This window comes from Alligator mississippiensis, chromosome 4 (assembly GCF_030867095.1).
Source record: "Alligator mississippiensis isolate rAllMis1 chromosome 4, rAllMis1, whole genome shotgun sequence".
NCBI lineage: Eukaryota > Metazoa > Chordata > Crocodylia > Alligatoridae > Alligator > Alligator mississippiensis.
In genome coordinates, this window is record NC_081827.1 from 232,665,186 (window position 1) to 232,682,476 (window position 17,291).

The 17,291-nt window shown below is 39.6% G+C and overlaps 1 protein-coding gene across 1 annotated transcript in view; it reads right to left on the reverse strand.

The window, feature by feature from the left end:
• Positions 1-17,291, reverse strand: part of ARHGAP15 (Rho GTPase activating protein 15) — a 503,050-nt gene that overhangs the window by 384,549 nt on the left and 101,210 nt on the right. Inside the window, exon 6 of the mRNA XM_006266996.4 lies at positions 14,883-14,972. Coding sequence (XP_006267058.1) covers positions 14,883-14,972 — 90 coding nt within the window. The remainder of the gene's footprint in view (positions 1-14,882; positions 14,973-17,291) is intronic.

Genomic DNA, 17,291 nt, shown 5'->3' on the forward strand with positions numbered 1-17,291 from the left:
GAACTCCCCGAAGGCAAAGCTAGTGAGGTTGCTACTTCACTGTGGCTTTATACTATCCTACTGACAGCTCCAGAGTAAGGGCAAGACTAAGGCCAGTGGCAGGATCAGGGCCAGTGCAAGAAGCTGAAGGGTCAGGTCCCAAATGTCTGGAGGAGTGGCCAGAACACTCTGACAATTCAGCGTTAAGAACTAGCACCATCGAAGGGTAAGGAAGCTATTTATGGCTGTGTGATGTCACATCAGCCCTAACAGCAGCTCAGAATTTGGGATACATAAAGCTGGATACATACCTCCTCTACCCTTTCTCACCCTCCACAGGAGGTTCAGCACAGAATCTGGCCCAGAGATTGTGTTTCACTTAGAAGTGGGACAGATATTTTTTCTGAGTGCAGTGTATTTTTTCTTCATATTCATTTACACTAATGAACCTCCTCCCTTCTAATCAACCCACATAATGCAGTATTTTCCAGAAGAACACCATTCAATACTGAGATAATACATTGTAAAGAGTGGGCCATGGTCTATCATTCAAAATACACACATATTCAGAAAAAAAGACAGGTTACTTACCAATGGTTTTGTTCTTTGCGAGTCACTTCTGTGTATTCACACTTGCATATTTCCACTTGTGTGAATACACAAGCGGAAAAAGGAGCCCCTCAAAGAAGAAACACTAATTACGTTAGCCAAGGAAGAAATCACATGTATTTCTTACATAACAGGAGAAAATCTAAGACACTTTCTCAGGGAAGCATATGCACTGCACTATATATACTATACTAGTGGGCCAGATCTTCATCTAATGTAAATCAAAATAACTATGTTGACTTCAATGGAACGGGATCAATTTACACCTTCTCAGGATCTAGCCGCTACTGTCTGTCACAAATAATTGCATAACACGTAAGTGTTTATGTGGGCAACGTGTATAAGATGCTGCTGCAGTGAAAAAAGAAATATAAAAGGAGATTTCAGCATAATAATATTTGTTTGTGGATTTAAATGCTCTTTAATTCAGTGGTGTTCAAAGTACATCCCTTGGGCTGAGCCAAATTGTCTGGCCTGTGGGTTTCCCCATGGATCCAGACATTTATCAGCGGGGGAGCACTTTCTGATGAAAGTTGTCAGAAACTTCCTGCCTAGCTTTTCCTCCCATTTCTTTCTAACAGGCTCACGAAGCCACGCTGCAGCCTTTCGAGTGGATCTAGCCTGTGGACCTGTCCTGCAAGCCAGCCCCTGCCCACACACCAGAAAGGCTGAGCACTACTGCTTTTAACACATGGTGCTAAAATGGATTGGAGTCAGAAATTTCACCTCTCCAGGATGTCCCAGGACAGAGAATCCATGTTCCTTTTTGTTTATCAGTCAGGAACTACATGATTACTCTGAAAATAAGAAAACTGAAGGATGCAATGCACCCTGCCCCCAGAAACTGTGCATTTATTTGTAAAAATTAGTCATAGGCTTTTACTTTATTATGATTAGCTGAAATGTCAATAGCATTTGTTCATCTTATTTGGGAATCCTGGGATATCGAATAACATAGGTTATTTGATACTCCAAGAAAAATGCTACATATTTTTTTGCTCTTCTGTGAGCTAAGCAATATTAAGCCAATTCAGATCCCAGTGATCATGAATAGCAAATACCCCTAGAATATTTAAGCTATGTCTCCACCTAGTGGTAATTGCATACAGATAAAAGGAAATAGCTTATATTACCTATTATTCTAGTGAATTTAGAAGTGGAGCAGGTGCCTTCCACGCACATTAAAGTGTCTAATTTCCGTCACAAAGAGCTGATAATCTAAGACCTAAATCACTAAACATTTACCCACAGATACTGAAATCAGTAACGCTGCTCATATACTGAAAATTAAGTAATATTAAATGTCAGGCCTAAGAAAAGACAAGCAAGTAAAGGGGAAGAAGACTAAGATGAAAAGTAACTGGATGAAATAAGGGATAAAATTAGCTGGTAACTTAAATTGCTGCATGTTCTGAAGGGGAAAGGGCACATCCTTTCTTCGAAACAAAGTATGGAAGAGAATTTCTGATTATGAGATCTCCTTATGTCCTTCAATCCAGCATTGAACTATACCTGTAATTTTCTTGGATCTCCTGATTTTCCTTTTTGAATAAATTGAGAATACTATTTAATTTATTTCAATGTATAATCTGTATGAAAAGACACTGGTAGCAGGTCATAGGCATTTCTGTCATCAATGAAAATGTAATTACATCAAAAAGTTAAACCATGTATTCATTCCAAAGAAGAAATAATGGACAAAAAAAAAATCAAAAAAAAAAAAATCAAAACATCTTAACGACAAAGAGAAGCCTTTAACCATTGCCACCTCCAAAAACATTGCAGCTTTATTGAATTGTTCTGAAATGTTTCATTAAGGACAGTAACCATGGGGAGTCAGTTCCAAGATTGAGGACTCTTGTTGAAAAGATCCTGCTAGCAACTCTTCCCATTTTTCATAACAGGAGACAAGTACCTTCCACTGACTACCATGGATATATTATCTTACTGAAAAAACCTCATAGCGGTCTGTGCATCACAAACAGAGATGTACTACCCTGCAGAAAATCAAGAAGTACATTTTCTAAAGATATGGAGGATGTTACTTGTGTGCCTCCCGTAAAATTCAAATTGACTTTTACTGCCCCCATGCTACACTTTGAAATATCTCAAAAAACTGTCTTTTTCTAATGGGATTTTTGCTGTGTAAACTACTCACACGGAGACAAATGGATTTCTACCATAATCTGGCACCCATTTGTGTACAAATGTGAGGTGCTGCCTTTCAAAGAGAGGACAGCCAAGGCTCTCCCTGCATAGCCAACATTAAAGTATCTGCCTCACTCATTAAAAAGAAACATAAAAATGGAGCAAAGTGACTTAGCCAAGTTTTTAGAAAATGTAGTGGCTGAATACAGAAATACCAGCACCCAACATGTAAACAAGTCAGATTTGATTATCTCTGAGTGAGTTCATTTAGAATTCATTTCTCTGTTTGCTTTGCATGAGTTTGATAAATTAAGGAAATGTGCAATGTTTGGGCACATATCAAGGCAAATTTTTATATGTATATTTAATTAGTTTCTTTTAATATGAACTTACAGTCAAGAAACTATAATAATGATGAGGTGACGTTCTGCTTTTCCTCAGAAGGATCTCAAAGCATTTAAACAATGTTAACCAAAGCCTGGCCTCAAAAGAGCATGCTCCTATGACACGTCCATAGATCTCAAAGCATTGTGAAACCAGAACTGAATCACATCTCACAAGATCTCTCTGAGGTTGTAAAATATTATTACTTCCATTTTACGTATAGGTTAAGTGAAACATACAGGGTCAAATCCCAGATAGTTTATATGACTTTGTGAAGGTTACCTTGAGAATAGGAATAGAATCTTAACCTGATTCAGTCAAGAGATCATCCCTTAAGAATCTATTTTCCATTACATTATCACCACTGCTGATCAAATGCTTTATTGCCAATCACTGTTTTAATAGATAAAATGACTTCTGCACATACAATCAGGTTTACAGTAACAATATTTTCCTCTAAATCAGATATTACCTCATCTAACAACCATCAGCTCAAGAGAGTTCTAACAGTGTGAACTATTCATCCAGGGCTGATATGAACTTATTTCCTCAGTAAAAGGTATAAAAAGTGTTTCAAATCACAGCTGTAAATTACTAATATTTGTTGCACCTGTAAAGCATTCTTTGTGAGAAAAAAAAAAATCCTTCCCCTTCACACACCAACTGAGAGCTAATCCACATACGACACAGAAATGATGAAGGAAATACAAGGCCAGATGAAATCATTTTATGTCTCTTTAAATTGTTACACCAGAATAGTATCATCCTACAAAACCCGTTTTTGGAAAGCCTTACACTTTTTAACTGCTAACCTAACAACAATAAAATCAATCCATAGAAAGCTGGTGTTGACATAGGTACTGTCCACCAGATGGCAGCAATGTGTTTTATGAATAATGCAATAACGTTGTGCAGTCCACTTCCATTTCACATTGAAATGATAAAAGAATAGTTACTTCTTTACATATAAAACCTCATAATGAATTCAACCAAAAACTAAAGAAAAGTAGCTTAGCATTCACACATTGGTTATGGCTGACTAGCTGAGACTGTTCTGTCTCAGGGCACAGTAGAAACCAAAACTGCTACTGCTTCTTCCACTCTGCAGCCATCTATTCATGTGGGCCTTTATGCTCTTTGGTGCTTCTGTCCCTGACAAAATTACTTCACATGCACATTAAGCATTAACTGCTGTTATGTTTTATTTTTGTAACACAGAAAATGCCTGTGGCTTGAAATAAATATTTTCCTTTCTGATGGACAAATAACATCTGCAGTTATGAAAGCTGCAGTGTAGCTGTCAAATGCTAAGTGATTCACATAATTTCTTGAGAAGCACATGTGTATACACACAGACACACACACAACAAAGACATACATATATCAGTAGCTACATCCCTCCTGTGAGGGTCACTTGCAAAGAGTTCTTTTATAGTAGTATTATTATTTTCAGGAAACGAAAATTAAGTGCAAAATTTCTGGTTCAAGCTATAATAAAAACTAAAACAATCAACTTGTTTTTTACAGCAAACTTGGGTTTCATTATCATTTGTAAGCAGCATGGAATTTATTATGAAACATAGGGCCAAATCCAGCCCTAGTTCAACTGTGGAGAAAAATAAGAGATTTGCTTCCCTACTTGCTTTGTAGGGCAATTCATAGTTGTGTACAATGAACTAAATGGCTTGCTGTTGATTTGTTGATTTACCCCAGCTGGCAAGTTGGTACAATATGTGCAATGTGATACTACTCTCAGCCACTTTGCATTCCCTTTTCACAGATGTAAATGATTACACAAGGTGCAAGGCAGAGGAGGATCAGGGGCAAAATCCTGCTCTCATTCATAACCTCACTTCAGATTGATACTAGCCCAACTGAGAGCAGAATCCCACTCAGTCTTCAGAGCAGTGTGGAAATTAAATCAAGGAACCCTTAACTATTTCCTGACTGTTTTCTTCCACACGCCCTCCATAGCCTTCTCTCTCTCCTTTGAAAAACAAATTATTTTAAATATGTAAGAACTGTTCCAAATACAGTTTTCAGGAATTTATTCCAGATACCCTGAATTGCCTTCAGTGCCCCAAATAGACCACAGACAGGAGATTACCCAGGTGAAATTGTAATTAGCTAAAAGTCAACTAAATTTGCACTGGATACTTTAGATGTGGTTTTGAGGGGCTACTTCCAGGAGTCTTCCCATTGGACATGGTCCTCAATGTGAGTTTCCCAGTATCAATAACCTAGGGGGATCAAATGTCTAGATAAGGGAAAGGTAAATCACAAGTGGCAGGAAACAATAATCTCTATAGGTGCTCTATAGTTGTAGTAATGAAACATGAAGAACCCCCACTGAAGTCAATGAAAGCTCTATATATGGAGTGGTTGCAGGGTCAGAACCTCAGTAGGTGTCCATACAGTAGATATATAAAACCTTAATAGCCAAAGCGAAGAATAAACTGCCTACATTTCTGTAGTAACTGCATCTTCATCTGTTCAAATTGTCATCTTATGAACAAGTAGATGCTGCAAGATCACACAGCCTTGTTGTTCCTTTAATCTTTCCTTTTACAAAGAATAAGCATTTGTTTTTCCAAACATAAAACCCCTCAAGTCTTAGCCTCATTCTGCATTGTGTGTTAGATCTCTGTTTTCTTCACATGGTATTGGAAATAAGGTTAGTGTGTGGGTCTCTCTCATTCTCTATAAAGTGCCAGAATAATTTTAACTTCTCTCTAGTGATCTTATACTTACAAACCAGGGCATTATTGTTTGTTTGCTCTTTTCATTTGTTTTTCCTGCCATTAAGCACAAAGCAATGATTTAAGACTTTTATACATCACTAACCACATATTCTGATCACTGATTTGTAGCAGACAGGACCACTGAGAGTTTATTCCCTTCCTTTTGTTTTTGGCCCAGGCCCCAAGCCCCAGCACCATCTATATTCCTCTTACGACATAGCTTGAACAGAAAAAGTGGATAATATTGTCATTTACCAGGCACACAAATCCTAGATAATGGCAAAGCCCCCAAATGGTCCCTTTCCTTAGGGCTAAAACACATCCTCAGCAATCTAAAAGAAACTTTCAATGTCTTCCTAAGATTTCCAAGAGTCTATTTAGAAAAAGCATAATTGTTTATATTCAAAGAATACAAATGTTAAACAGTGGCAGTTAGGCTATTTCTGACTGTGTAGGACAGCGAGGTGCTATACCACATTGGAAGAGCAGCAGTGATCTCTGCAGGGGGATCTAATAAATGGAAGAGCTAGAACAATAATGGTAGGCAGAAAGGAATGATCCTACTTTCTACTGCTCTTATGCCCTGGCATCCTCCTTCAGGGAAGGTAAGTGTAGGAAATGCCACTCATAAGCATAGACCTTACATATCGGGAAGCATTATGATTGTCCTTCCACATTATCTGAAGGGGCCTCAGCTCAAAAGTACTTCTAGAATTGGGCAGCAGATAGTTTTTCAGTCTCATGAAAGCTTTCACACTTTTAAACTGTTCTGCATCAGGATGAACCTAAGACTGCTAGAAGTCTAGGCAGAGGAGGGAAGGTTGTGGAATACTACATAAAGAGAAGAGATCTTCCTACACCTCAAAATAGGTATGAGCCTGGTGATTAGGATATTCATTTTGGATCTGGGACAGCAGTGATAGGAATAGAGCTGTCTCCCCCGCATCCTAAATTAGTTGTCTTCACATATTCTGGGGAGGGGTATCTGTGTCTGTCTGTGAAAGTTTCCATCTATCACCTTCTTTGTTGATAGTAGTCTAATGTAGAGTTTGGGTTATGGTTTGTATGGGGCGGTTTGGATATGGGTGATCCTGCCTCAGATAGGGGGTTGGACTAGATGACCTCTGGAGGTCCCTTCCAGCCCTGCTTCTCTATGATTCTACACCGGTCAAGGGTTTCATCTTGAACTTAAAGAAACTTTACTGTTAAAACTGGTACATAAGTTTCAAAAAAAAAAAAAAAAATTGTTTTGATCACTATGCACTTCCCAAATATTGTCAAAAACGTCCTGACTAACTTCTTCTCCCATTTCTCTGTTAACAGGGTCATAAAGCCACACTGAAGCCTTTCGAATGGAACTGACTTTTTAATCTTACAATGTTTTCAGGGAATATAACTCATGCCTATACACTTCATTCTATATATAGATGTATTAATTTCTCCTAAAATTAGCTCATAACCAACATTACTCACCTGAGTTTTCATTGTTAATCAGGGATAAAATATTCTGCATCCAGGCAGGCAGTGAAAATTCGACTCTACCTGGCCAGATGTGCATATGTGTCTAACTGTTTTTAGTATAACCTAGCTTCTACTGTAGCAATACATTTCTAAAGCAAAGGCTGAAATTGAATGTGTTTCTGAATTCAAATTTTCAGCCTTTGACATTTATAGTAACTGCAAGCATCAAAACAGTGAGGCAGAAAACTGGTAAAAGCCAGTCTCATTTTTAACTGTTATATTGATAGACATGCAATATGAGAGGTGAATTTGTTCATATGAAACTTATCTAAATAAGAATTTGTGCAAATAGGCTAGGTACAAAAAGTCAAAAAGCCCAAGGCTGAATCAGTTCAGTCTTTGCAGGTTCATCTAAGCTCTGTAGATTGAACCAATAAGCAAGTGAACAGACATTCATTTTTGATTCCAGAAATGCAGCCACATGCCTGCAGTGGCCCAAGCCAGAAGCTGGGGGGGTGCTGGAGCACACCTCCCTGCTCAGCAGGAGCATACAGCATGGGCCAAGGCTAATCCACACACCCTGTGAGCAGGGGTTTGCAGGAGAGGTGCAAAGCATCCTGGGATGCTGAAGGACTGAGTTAACTTTAATCTGGAGCAGATCTGGGGCAGAAGTTCAATACATCAATTTAAACTAAATCAGTTAAGTCTGGTACTATATCCATCCAGGTTTATTTTAAACCACTTTTGGCCATTTTGAAAGTGGTTTATGTGTACTGAACTTGTGTTGTGTTACAGATTTGAACTGGTTTCTGATCATTTATACTAGTTTATGTGTAATTTCTGTCCCTAGCCATAAAGTACCTGCTACCCACATACACTTTTGGATTAAAAGTATTATTATATTAATTTCAAACAGAAAAATAAAATACATAGAGAAAACATTTCATAACAAAGTAGCTATGAATTTTTTAATGTACACGTGTTCCACAATAGTAACATTTTCAAAACTGTTAAGGGGCGAAGCTGGAAAGTCACACTACTTTGTTTATATCCACCCTATTTCATAAACAGCCATCAGATGTTTACTCCACACTTTTTTGTGTATGCTTTTAAAGTTCTGAGGGACTTATTCAGTCACTCATATCTAGTGACTTGGCCAGGAAGGTCAAGAAGCAACTTAGTGATAGAGTGGGAAATACAGCTCAGCAGCCCCCTTCTCTCAATACAGTGTGGAAGTAGCAGTCATAAACTCCAAAAGAAATTAATCATTCTGGGGTGCGAGAGAAAAAACACAGGAATCCCGTGTCTTAGAGACAGTTCAAGAACTCTTCCCTATTCTAAACTTGTACAATTTTCTCAATTAAGTATCATAATATGTTATTAAATTGTTGGCATTGCCTAACAATGCTACTATGTCACTAGTGTATTACAGAAATGGAATTAGATTAGGATAAATTTGGGCACCTAAGATATCAGTTAACTAACAAAAATAAAAATAACTTTCACAAGTGAAAATCTGATCCATTATTTAAAAGAGGGCCAGATCCCTTCACTCTTCACCAAACAAAATGCTAGCAAAGGTTCAAACTAAGGACCATCAGGAACCTCACCATCCTCCACTCTAATGGCACGACACATTTATTCAATTTGTATCTTCAGCATAAATTCACAGCCCCATTAAATAAATAAATGAAACCCAAACACCATCATCATACCAAAGAAAACATAATACCATGAAAAAGAAAACGAACCACATGTGACAGGTTTTAGCCACATCACTTCATATATATATCCCTGCAAGGCACCCAGGAGTGATAGTGATTCTATCTTAGATAGAATAGAATAGAAAATATATGGGACAGATTCTGATCTCAGGGGCTAGGGACAGAATTTACACATAAACTGGCATAAGTGATCAGACACCAAATCAAATCTGTAACACAACAGAAGTTCAGTGCACATATATCACTTTTAAAATGGCTGAAACTGGTTTAAGATAAACGTAGATGGATGTAGTAATTTAAATTGATGTATTGAACTTCTGTCCCAGATCCCCTCCAGATTCAAGTAAACTCGCAATCCCCCAGCATCCCAAGATGCTTTGCACCTTCCCTGCAAACTCCCCCTTGCAGGGTAAGTAGGCTAGCCATGGCCCAAGCTGTCTGCTTCAGCTGAGCAGGGAGGTTTGCTTTAGTACCCGCTGGTTGCTGGCCTGGACCACTGCAGTCATGTGGCTGCATTTCTGGAATTAAAAGTGAATGTCTGTTCACTTACTTATCAGTTCAGTTTACACAGCTCAGACTAACCTGAGAAGATTGAATTGATTCAGCCTTGGACTTTTTGACTGTCTGTACTTAACCAAAGTGAATCTGGAATAATGACAATAGAAATAACAGTAGTATGTTTAGGTATAGCTATATTTTAAATATAGAATTTTAAATAGATTTTCACTTAATTTTTACCCTCAATTACTCTGTAACTTCACATATAAAGTTTATGAGTCTGAGTAACCTACCAGGGGCTGCAGCATATTAAAGCCAGCTTCCTACTAAGACTATGGCAAGAGCCAGTCTCTATCATTTTTGTTTATGAAACCTTTATTCATAAACAAAATGATTTCGGCAGATGAACAGAAACACCAGTGTAATAAAATAATGTGTTTGTTAAATGGACTAAGTTACTAAGGGAATAAAGCTGCATAATAATCAATGCATATGCTATATTGTGAGCTTCCATGTGCTGGAATTTACTTACTTTTTTTTGGGGGGGGGGGGGGAGGTTGTATTTTTGAATAGACCAATAAAAGCTCCTAAACAACTGAAAGGAAACAAATATTACTGTAAGAGTTTGTGTTACGATGCCTTAGCACAGGGGAGCTAAAAGTTGAATGAACTCTGCAATTTCCTCTGCAGTGTCTTGGTAGAATGTTAAATTCAGAAAGGGCTGCTTGATTTATACATGAGAATGAACATGAGTAAAGCAAGAGAAAACCCTGTCTGGAAAGTTTTCCACACGGAGCACAGACAACATTTTAAAACTAATCTAGTTACTAATGCTTCAGTAACCGTATTAGTGCGGACCGCAAAGCACTCCATCATGTTATTATTTTCTTCAGCTGTAACTTTCATCAAGATGTACCTCTCCAATGTAAAATTTGACAAAATGAAGGGGAGAGAGGAGAATGACAGTGTGACATACACGCTATGTCTTTTCCAGTTGCTGACTGACAACACTGCCATCCCTTAACATGGTTTTATTTAGTTATTACAACCATCTCTCTGTAAATGACACTTAGGATTATTTAAGATTATGTTGTAATCCTTTTAATCCTCGGTGCTTTAAATTTCAGGCTAACACCAAAGAGCAAACTAGCACTTAGCAGAAATATTTAAAGCATGTGATTTGAACATAAATCTTCTTTTATTCACCATCCCTCTGATGAAGACCTAGTGTATCATGTCAGTTAGCAAAAGAGAACTGTATAGCATCTCACTGCAAATTGCTGTTTGCTCAGGCTGTGTGAAACGGTTTCAAACTAGTTCTGTTTACTGGCGGTCTAGCATCAACAAAATAAATTAAGGAAATGCATATTTTATTTGAAATGCATATTTTATACATATGTACCTGCTGCAAGACGCATAACATTTTGAGAAACAGAAATGTTTAAAATGTGCACAAATATAAAATTAGCGCATATTATGTAGTATGTGGGATTTGTTTCTGATCAGATTTAGTCTAGTTTAAAAAAGAAAGGGTTAACTATTAAAACCAATGGTGTTATGCTATTGTAAAATATTAACAGTATTGGAAGCAAGCCCCAACTCTTCCTGCATTCATGTCATTTGCTGCAGATTTAATTCTTAAACAGGTAATGTTTCCTATTAATTTTCTCCATAATGTCCCTATAGTTCTCTCTTTTTTAATAAGACACATATTCTTCTTAGATTTTAAATTCAATATTTCCTGCAACTTTGCATGTTTTATTTTTATTTAAACCAAAATCTCAGTATCCATTCTCAATATCTACTCCATAATTAATTTGGGCCGAAGGGCCACATAGGGAGTTTTGATTTAAGTACTAAACTCAGAATTCTGCAGCTGGTTCTGATACAACACATCCGCAAAAGCAACTTCTCTCTGTTTCAGTTGGGAAAAATATTTTATTAGTCAGCATGTAATGAAATATAAAACCTTCAACCATGCTTTGTTATCATGCTTTTGGACATATAATCATGCTTGTTTCTGATAATTTCAGAGCTAGGTCAACTAACAGTTCCCCCACAGATTCTTTCACATTCTTTCATTCCAACACATATGCATATTTATCTATCCATCCATGTATCTACATCTAATCTAATCAAAAGATATAAATATATGACAATATAAGTGTGTTTCCTGGCACATTCAGGATCTAGGTACAAACTGCCCTACTTGCTTTTAAAAACTGTTATGGCCTCTTGCCATATTGTTTCACAAAAGTGTCACCCACCCCTCTTTCTATTCTGTCTGCCCCAGTCTCTTTTCAATCCTTTCCCAAAATGTCACCACTACGGATGCCAGAGCCTTCTTCTCTTCAGCTCCTGCAATCTGACCTGGACTTCTAATATCTCTGGCCACATCCAGACAAGCACCACCACAAGCCACGTGATATGTGGTATCGCAGACCCATCTGTGGCACCACACACCGCACATTCAGGCATTTCCTGTGCAGGTACCTTGTAGTGAAGGGGTTTTTTTTTTTCACCCTGGGATATTCCGAGGTCAAAAAAACCCATGCAGAAAAAAGGCAGGGCAGAGCACATGGCAGCAGCGCACACAGCCCCAAACCAGAGCCTGGCCTGCAGGAGCCATGCTCCAGCTTCTGGACAGGCTTCCAACTGCATAAGCACCACGGCTGCAGCTTTCCTAGCTCCCAGGACCCCAGGTAAGGCTGCTGAGGCCAGCACAGTTGCTGGCTCCAGCCTCCTCTACCCCACCCTGGATAACCTGCTGCACACTAGAGGGTGTGTGGCATGGGCATTCCCCAGGGACAAGTAGCAGCAGCAGCAGGTGTGCCACTGCTTCTTGTCCCCAGGGAACCAAATGTCTGCACTTATCTGGACGCGGCCTCTGTCTAAATGATGCCCCACTCCTATTCAAAACATATCTTAACATATGTCCTTCCTTCCTTGCTTGCACCTTTCATTTTTTCTCCCACTCAGTTATTGGCCTCAAGAGAATATGCCTTGAGGGTTGCAGCAGAGAAGAGGATATGAATCACTACTTTCTTCATCAATGCATATATACAAGTCCCTTCTGGGTGCAATTAAGGCAACACAATAGGCTGTGGAGCACTTTGAGCCAAAGAAAACTGCTCTCAGGTGTAGTGTCTACATGTGTGCCTGGAACAACAGCAATTTGGGATGGGGTACAGTGGCCCCGGTCTGGCAGGGGACATGGGGGGCCAGCCCTGGGCTCTGAGTGGTAGTGGAAGGTGGCAGAGGGGCACAAGTTTGCTGAAGTGTGGAGCTGTGTGGCTAGGCAGCAAGCAGCCACCGCACTCTAGCATCTTCATGCTCCAGGCAGCCTCTGTCACCACTTACATGTGCGTTTCAGTGCAGTTACTTACTCTGCCATAAGATAGTAGTGTTCCCAAGTACTATCTTATGGCAGAGTTCATTAGTTTACTGTGTTCTCATACCAATGCATGTATACACAGTGATGCTTTACTGTGGAGCTAATTAATCTACTCCACAATAAAGTGCACATGTAGATGCACCCTCTGTGAAGTTATTCTTCACACCAGGGCAAGTAAGAAAAAAATCTATCTTAACGTGTTCCTATTGTAATTTTCAGTAGTTAAATGCTATAAGTCAAGGGTGGACAAAATACTGCCTGTGGGCCAGATATAGCCCACCAACTGACTGGATATGGCCTGCAGCTGCCCTCATGGTGCTCCACATGGGGCCAAGCCCCCCCCACTTCCACTCGAGCCCAAACCAGCACACGCAGCTTCCAGCGGGGCCATTCCTCTAGTGGGAACCATCCGGCTGAAACTTCCCCTCGACCTGGAGCAGCACAGCAGTGGCAGGAGCAGAAGGAGGAGCCATGGTTGAAGTCTTCAGCGGGAGAGGAGATGCACAGGGAACAGCCCTGCCAGAAGCTGCACGTGCTGGCCAGGGCCTGGACTGGTGGGACTGTTCTGCTCCTTTCGCCTCCACTGGTGGTTCCTCCTCCTGCTCCACCACTCTGAGTGGGGGACCTTCAGTTGAATGGCTCCTTCCCCAGCATGTAGGGCTCTGGCTCCAGCTCCCAGCCACCTGCTCTGCCCACCTGGTGTGATGAACAATTACCTGCAGGGAGCACATGCAGTAGAGCTTGCCCAGTCCATAGCTGCCCATGTGGCACTGCATGGAGCTGTGACCCATCCAGGGCAGCCTGTGCCACACTCTTGCCCAGCCCCAGCCCTGGCCCTGGCTCTGGCCAGTGTGCAGCTTCTGGTGGGGCTGCTCCCAGTGTGGCTGCAGCTGCAGCTTTGTTCCCCTCGCCTCCAATGGGATCCACCTTGGGGCATGTCTCCCCATATACCTTCATATATCCCGTTTTGGGGCATGCAGGGAGTGAATCACCATTGTCCCTGTCCCAAACACTGCTCCCTGCCCACCCAAACCCCATAGGGAGCTTTGGTGGGTTGTCACAGGGGGGAGCAGGGGAGAGGGGAGAGGGAGAGCGGGTGCTGACCTGGCCCATGACAGCTCATCAAAACTCCCTATGTGGCCCTTGGGCCCAAATAATTGCCCAACCCTGCTATAAGGCTTGATTTTACACTAATGTGCAGTGCAACAAAGGAACATTCTCTGTTACTATATTGATGACACCAAAGCCCTGTCTAAAATCTCAAATCATAGGTACAAATAATATTCCTTTGGAGGAGGATTCAACTTTCGTTGAAATGAACAAAAACATTTCCCCTGATTTCAAGGGTTGTGTCACTGAGTATTGCAGTAGCCTTTTTTTTAGCCTCTAAATCCTTGGAATAATACCGTTCTCTCCCTTTAAGGCCTTAAGTTTACTGTTCAATACAAGTGCTTGCAGATGATAAAATGAAACAGCATTGTTTGTTTTCTATCATACAGAAGGACAGGCATATGAAATATATAACCTTCTCTATAGGCCCTGAAGAATACAGAGTTCTTAGCCTCCTTATACTCCCTACTCAGGAATGAACCTGGGTCACTGCAGCCCTGAACAGAAATAAAAATAAACAGAGTAACCACACTTAGTGGGAGCAGAGCTTTTGTAAGCAGTCTGAGAAAGTTCTGTTTATGGAGATTCTTTAGGTCAAGGATTCTAGGCTTTGGACCAAAATAATTACCTACTAAGTTTTAAAAACAAATTGTATGTAGAACATTAATCAATAAATCAACAGGTTCTCAAGTGTTTTAATAGATTCAATCATCGGGACTCTTTAGCTTAGGAAAAAAATAAAGTGCTGAATTAGATCATTTTTGGTCGCTAAAAACAAGGAACTAAAACCTAGTTTTAGCCCTAATAGAATGGAACAAATAAGTTGACTCTTACCTGAAACACATTCTTCCTGCTAGATTTCTCTGTGGTCCACTCAATGAAAGCTCCACACAAATCCACACATTCGGGTTTATAGCCAGGTTTCTGCAAAGACAAATTAAATATGAACATGAACTGGACATACAGAAATGAGGAAGGTTGTCTGATAGAATGAGAGTGGATAAAGTTCAATGGATAAAATATTCTACAGAACCATTGATACCCCCATCCTCATCCAGTGAATATAAATCACTTTTAATCATGATTTAGCCTGCAAATTTTAAATAATTCATTGGACAATTAACAAACTGATAAACAAGGAAAATGAAAAAAAAAATGGTATGGATGATATGCACTGTTTATTTTTTCCAATGAAACCTAAAAAATTACAGCAAAACAAGATAACATTGTGTTGATTAACACATAAGTTAATCAATTAATTGCTAAATTGCTTGGTATAGCTGGAAATAAATGAATGTGTATCTCTGCCCTTAAAAAAAAATCTTATCTTTTATCTTCTTTATCTGTGTCAGTTGTCAAGATCTAAATCTTATCAAGTACCAGGATCTTGAATCCCACAAAAGTCAATAGGTTCCAGGATATCAAGCACATAGTGAATGGAGCTTGATACCTTGAATGAAGTCTATAATGTAAAGTTCTGCTGTCCTGGATATGTTTGGAGGTGTGAAAAACTTATACTTCTAAACGATATGGCAATCTCACTCAAAGTCTGTTTGCAGTAAAGTTTGTTGTTTCAGGAAGTGATTTAGCTATGCTAACTAAAGCAGAATTCCTTTAGACAAGATAATGTTCTCTTCACTAGTAGCAGCAAGTGCTTTGAAATATGGACTAGCTTTTATGGATCAGGTTGTTAAGCATCCCAGAAAATAATGAAAAACCAAAACCAAAACCAACCCTTGGTGACACTGAATTCCCTGTCGCTTTGGTCATTGTTTATACCTGTGGAATTCAAAGGGTCGCCTTGATACATTTTTCCCCTTTTCCCTTGTTTTAAATCTCCCTTTGTTTTCAACCAGCAAGAGTGGACATTGCTGGTAAAGGAAACTAAATTGTAATATTCTGTGATTACTCTAATATCAGTTTCAATATTGGACACACTACTAGTTCCCACCAAATTTCTACTAGTGGATGAAAACCACATATACCCAGGAGACACTCTAAGGTGGTTAAATGGGGATCCATTTGAGTTAAAAGAACCACCATAAGAAATTCTATTTAAGTAGTTTGCAGTCAGAAACTCAAACAGTTTTCAGCCCTAAAGATACTGTCTTGCTCTACATTTGCCAAACCACAAAACCACTGTGGTTCAGCACCCCTGGAACTGACAGACCAGTAGGTTGTTGTCCCTTTTTTTTTAAAGGGAGAAATAGATGATCATGAGTTATTCAAAAGAGAAGAATGTTCTGTGGTGAAAGAAATGGAAGAGATTAGGGTTCTTTCCCCGCCTCAGCCACAGGCTTCCTCTTTTGTTTTGGGCAGAAATCTTAACCTTACTATGTCTCAATTTCCCTGTCCCTTGCAAAATGGCAATACCAATACTTTGCAAGGATGCTGTTAGGCATAATTAATTTATAATGTAAAACATTTTGAATTCTTCAGATATAAATTCTGATTGGCAGAGGTCTTATAATGAGCAAAATTTTCAGAGAAAATATTAGAGTTACAAACTTCCCTCCTACATACCTTAAAAAAATATGAATACTGGACCTTTGAAGTAGGAATCTCTGTGGGTTACCCTCTTAGAACTCCACCCACAAGAATTCAGCAAAAGGTTTGCACCCCCTAAAATAGGTAAATGCATACCTACATATTGATGGCTACAAAATGGTACTTAGAGGTTTGCTTTTGGGAACTGGCTTGTAGGTAAAATAGATATGCATTAACACAATGGTTATGGGGAATGGCAAAGCTTAACTGGTTTGAAAAAGCCTGTTTGTGACAGCTTCCTTCAAAGCCCACTGTGTCTGAAGCCAGCAGACAGAGTCTGGGAAATTGAAGACATGTACCACACTGTTTCGTAATGTGAACAGTGTACCCAAACAGAGATAAGGTACTCTGCAGCATCGGCACCAGGTCACAGTGCCCAACTGCACAGCCCTTAGGATTTCTGATTTTGGTGGACTGGCTAAATTAGAATGACTGGCAAATAACCAAATTAAGATGTGTGCATGTGATGGGTTTGCTGGAACAAAGGAATATGCTGACAGGACAGAACATGGACAGTATGGTGGCCACAGGGAAATCAATCAATGATGACTGGGAATGAAGAGTCATCAGAAGGGAGAAAGTATACAAAAGGAGGGATTTCAGAGCAGCAAAAGGTCCCCAAGGGTGGAACCCAAAGCTGCCATGGACAAAGGGCACACCACCAGTCCATGTCACCCATCCCACTGAGGAGAGGTG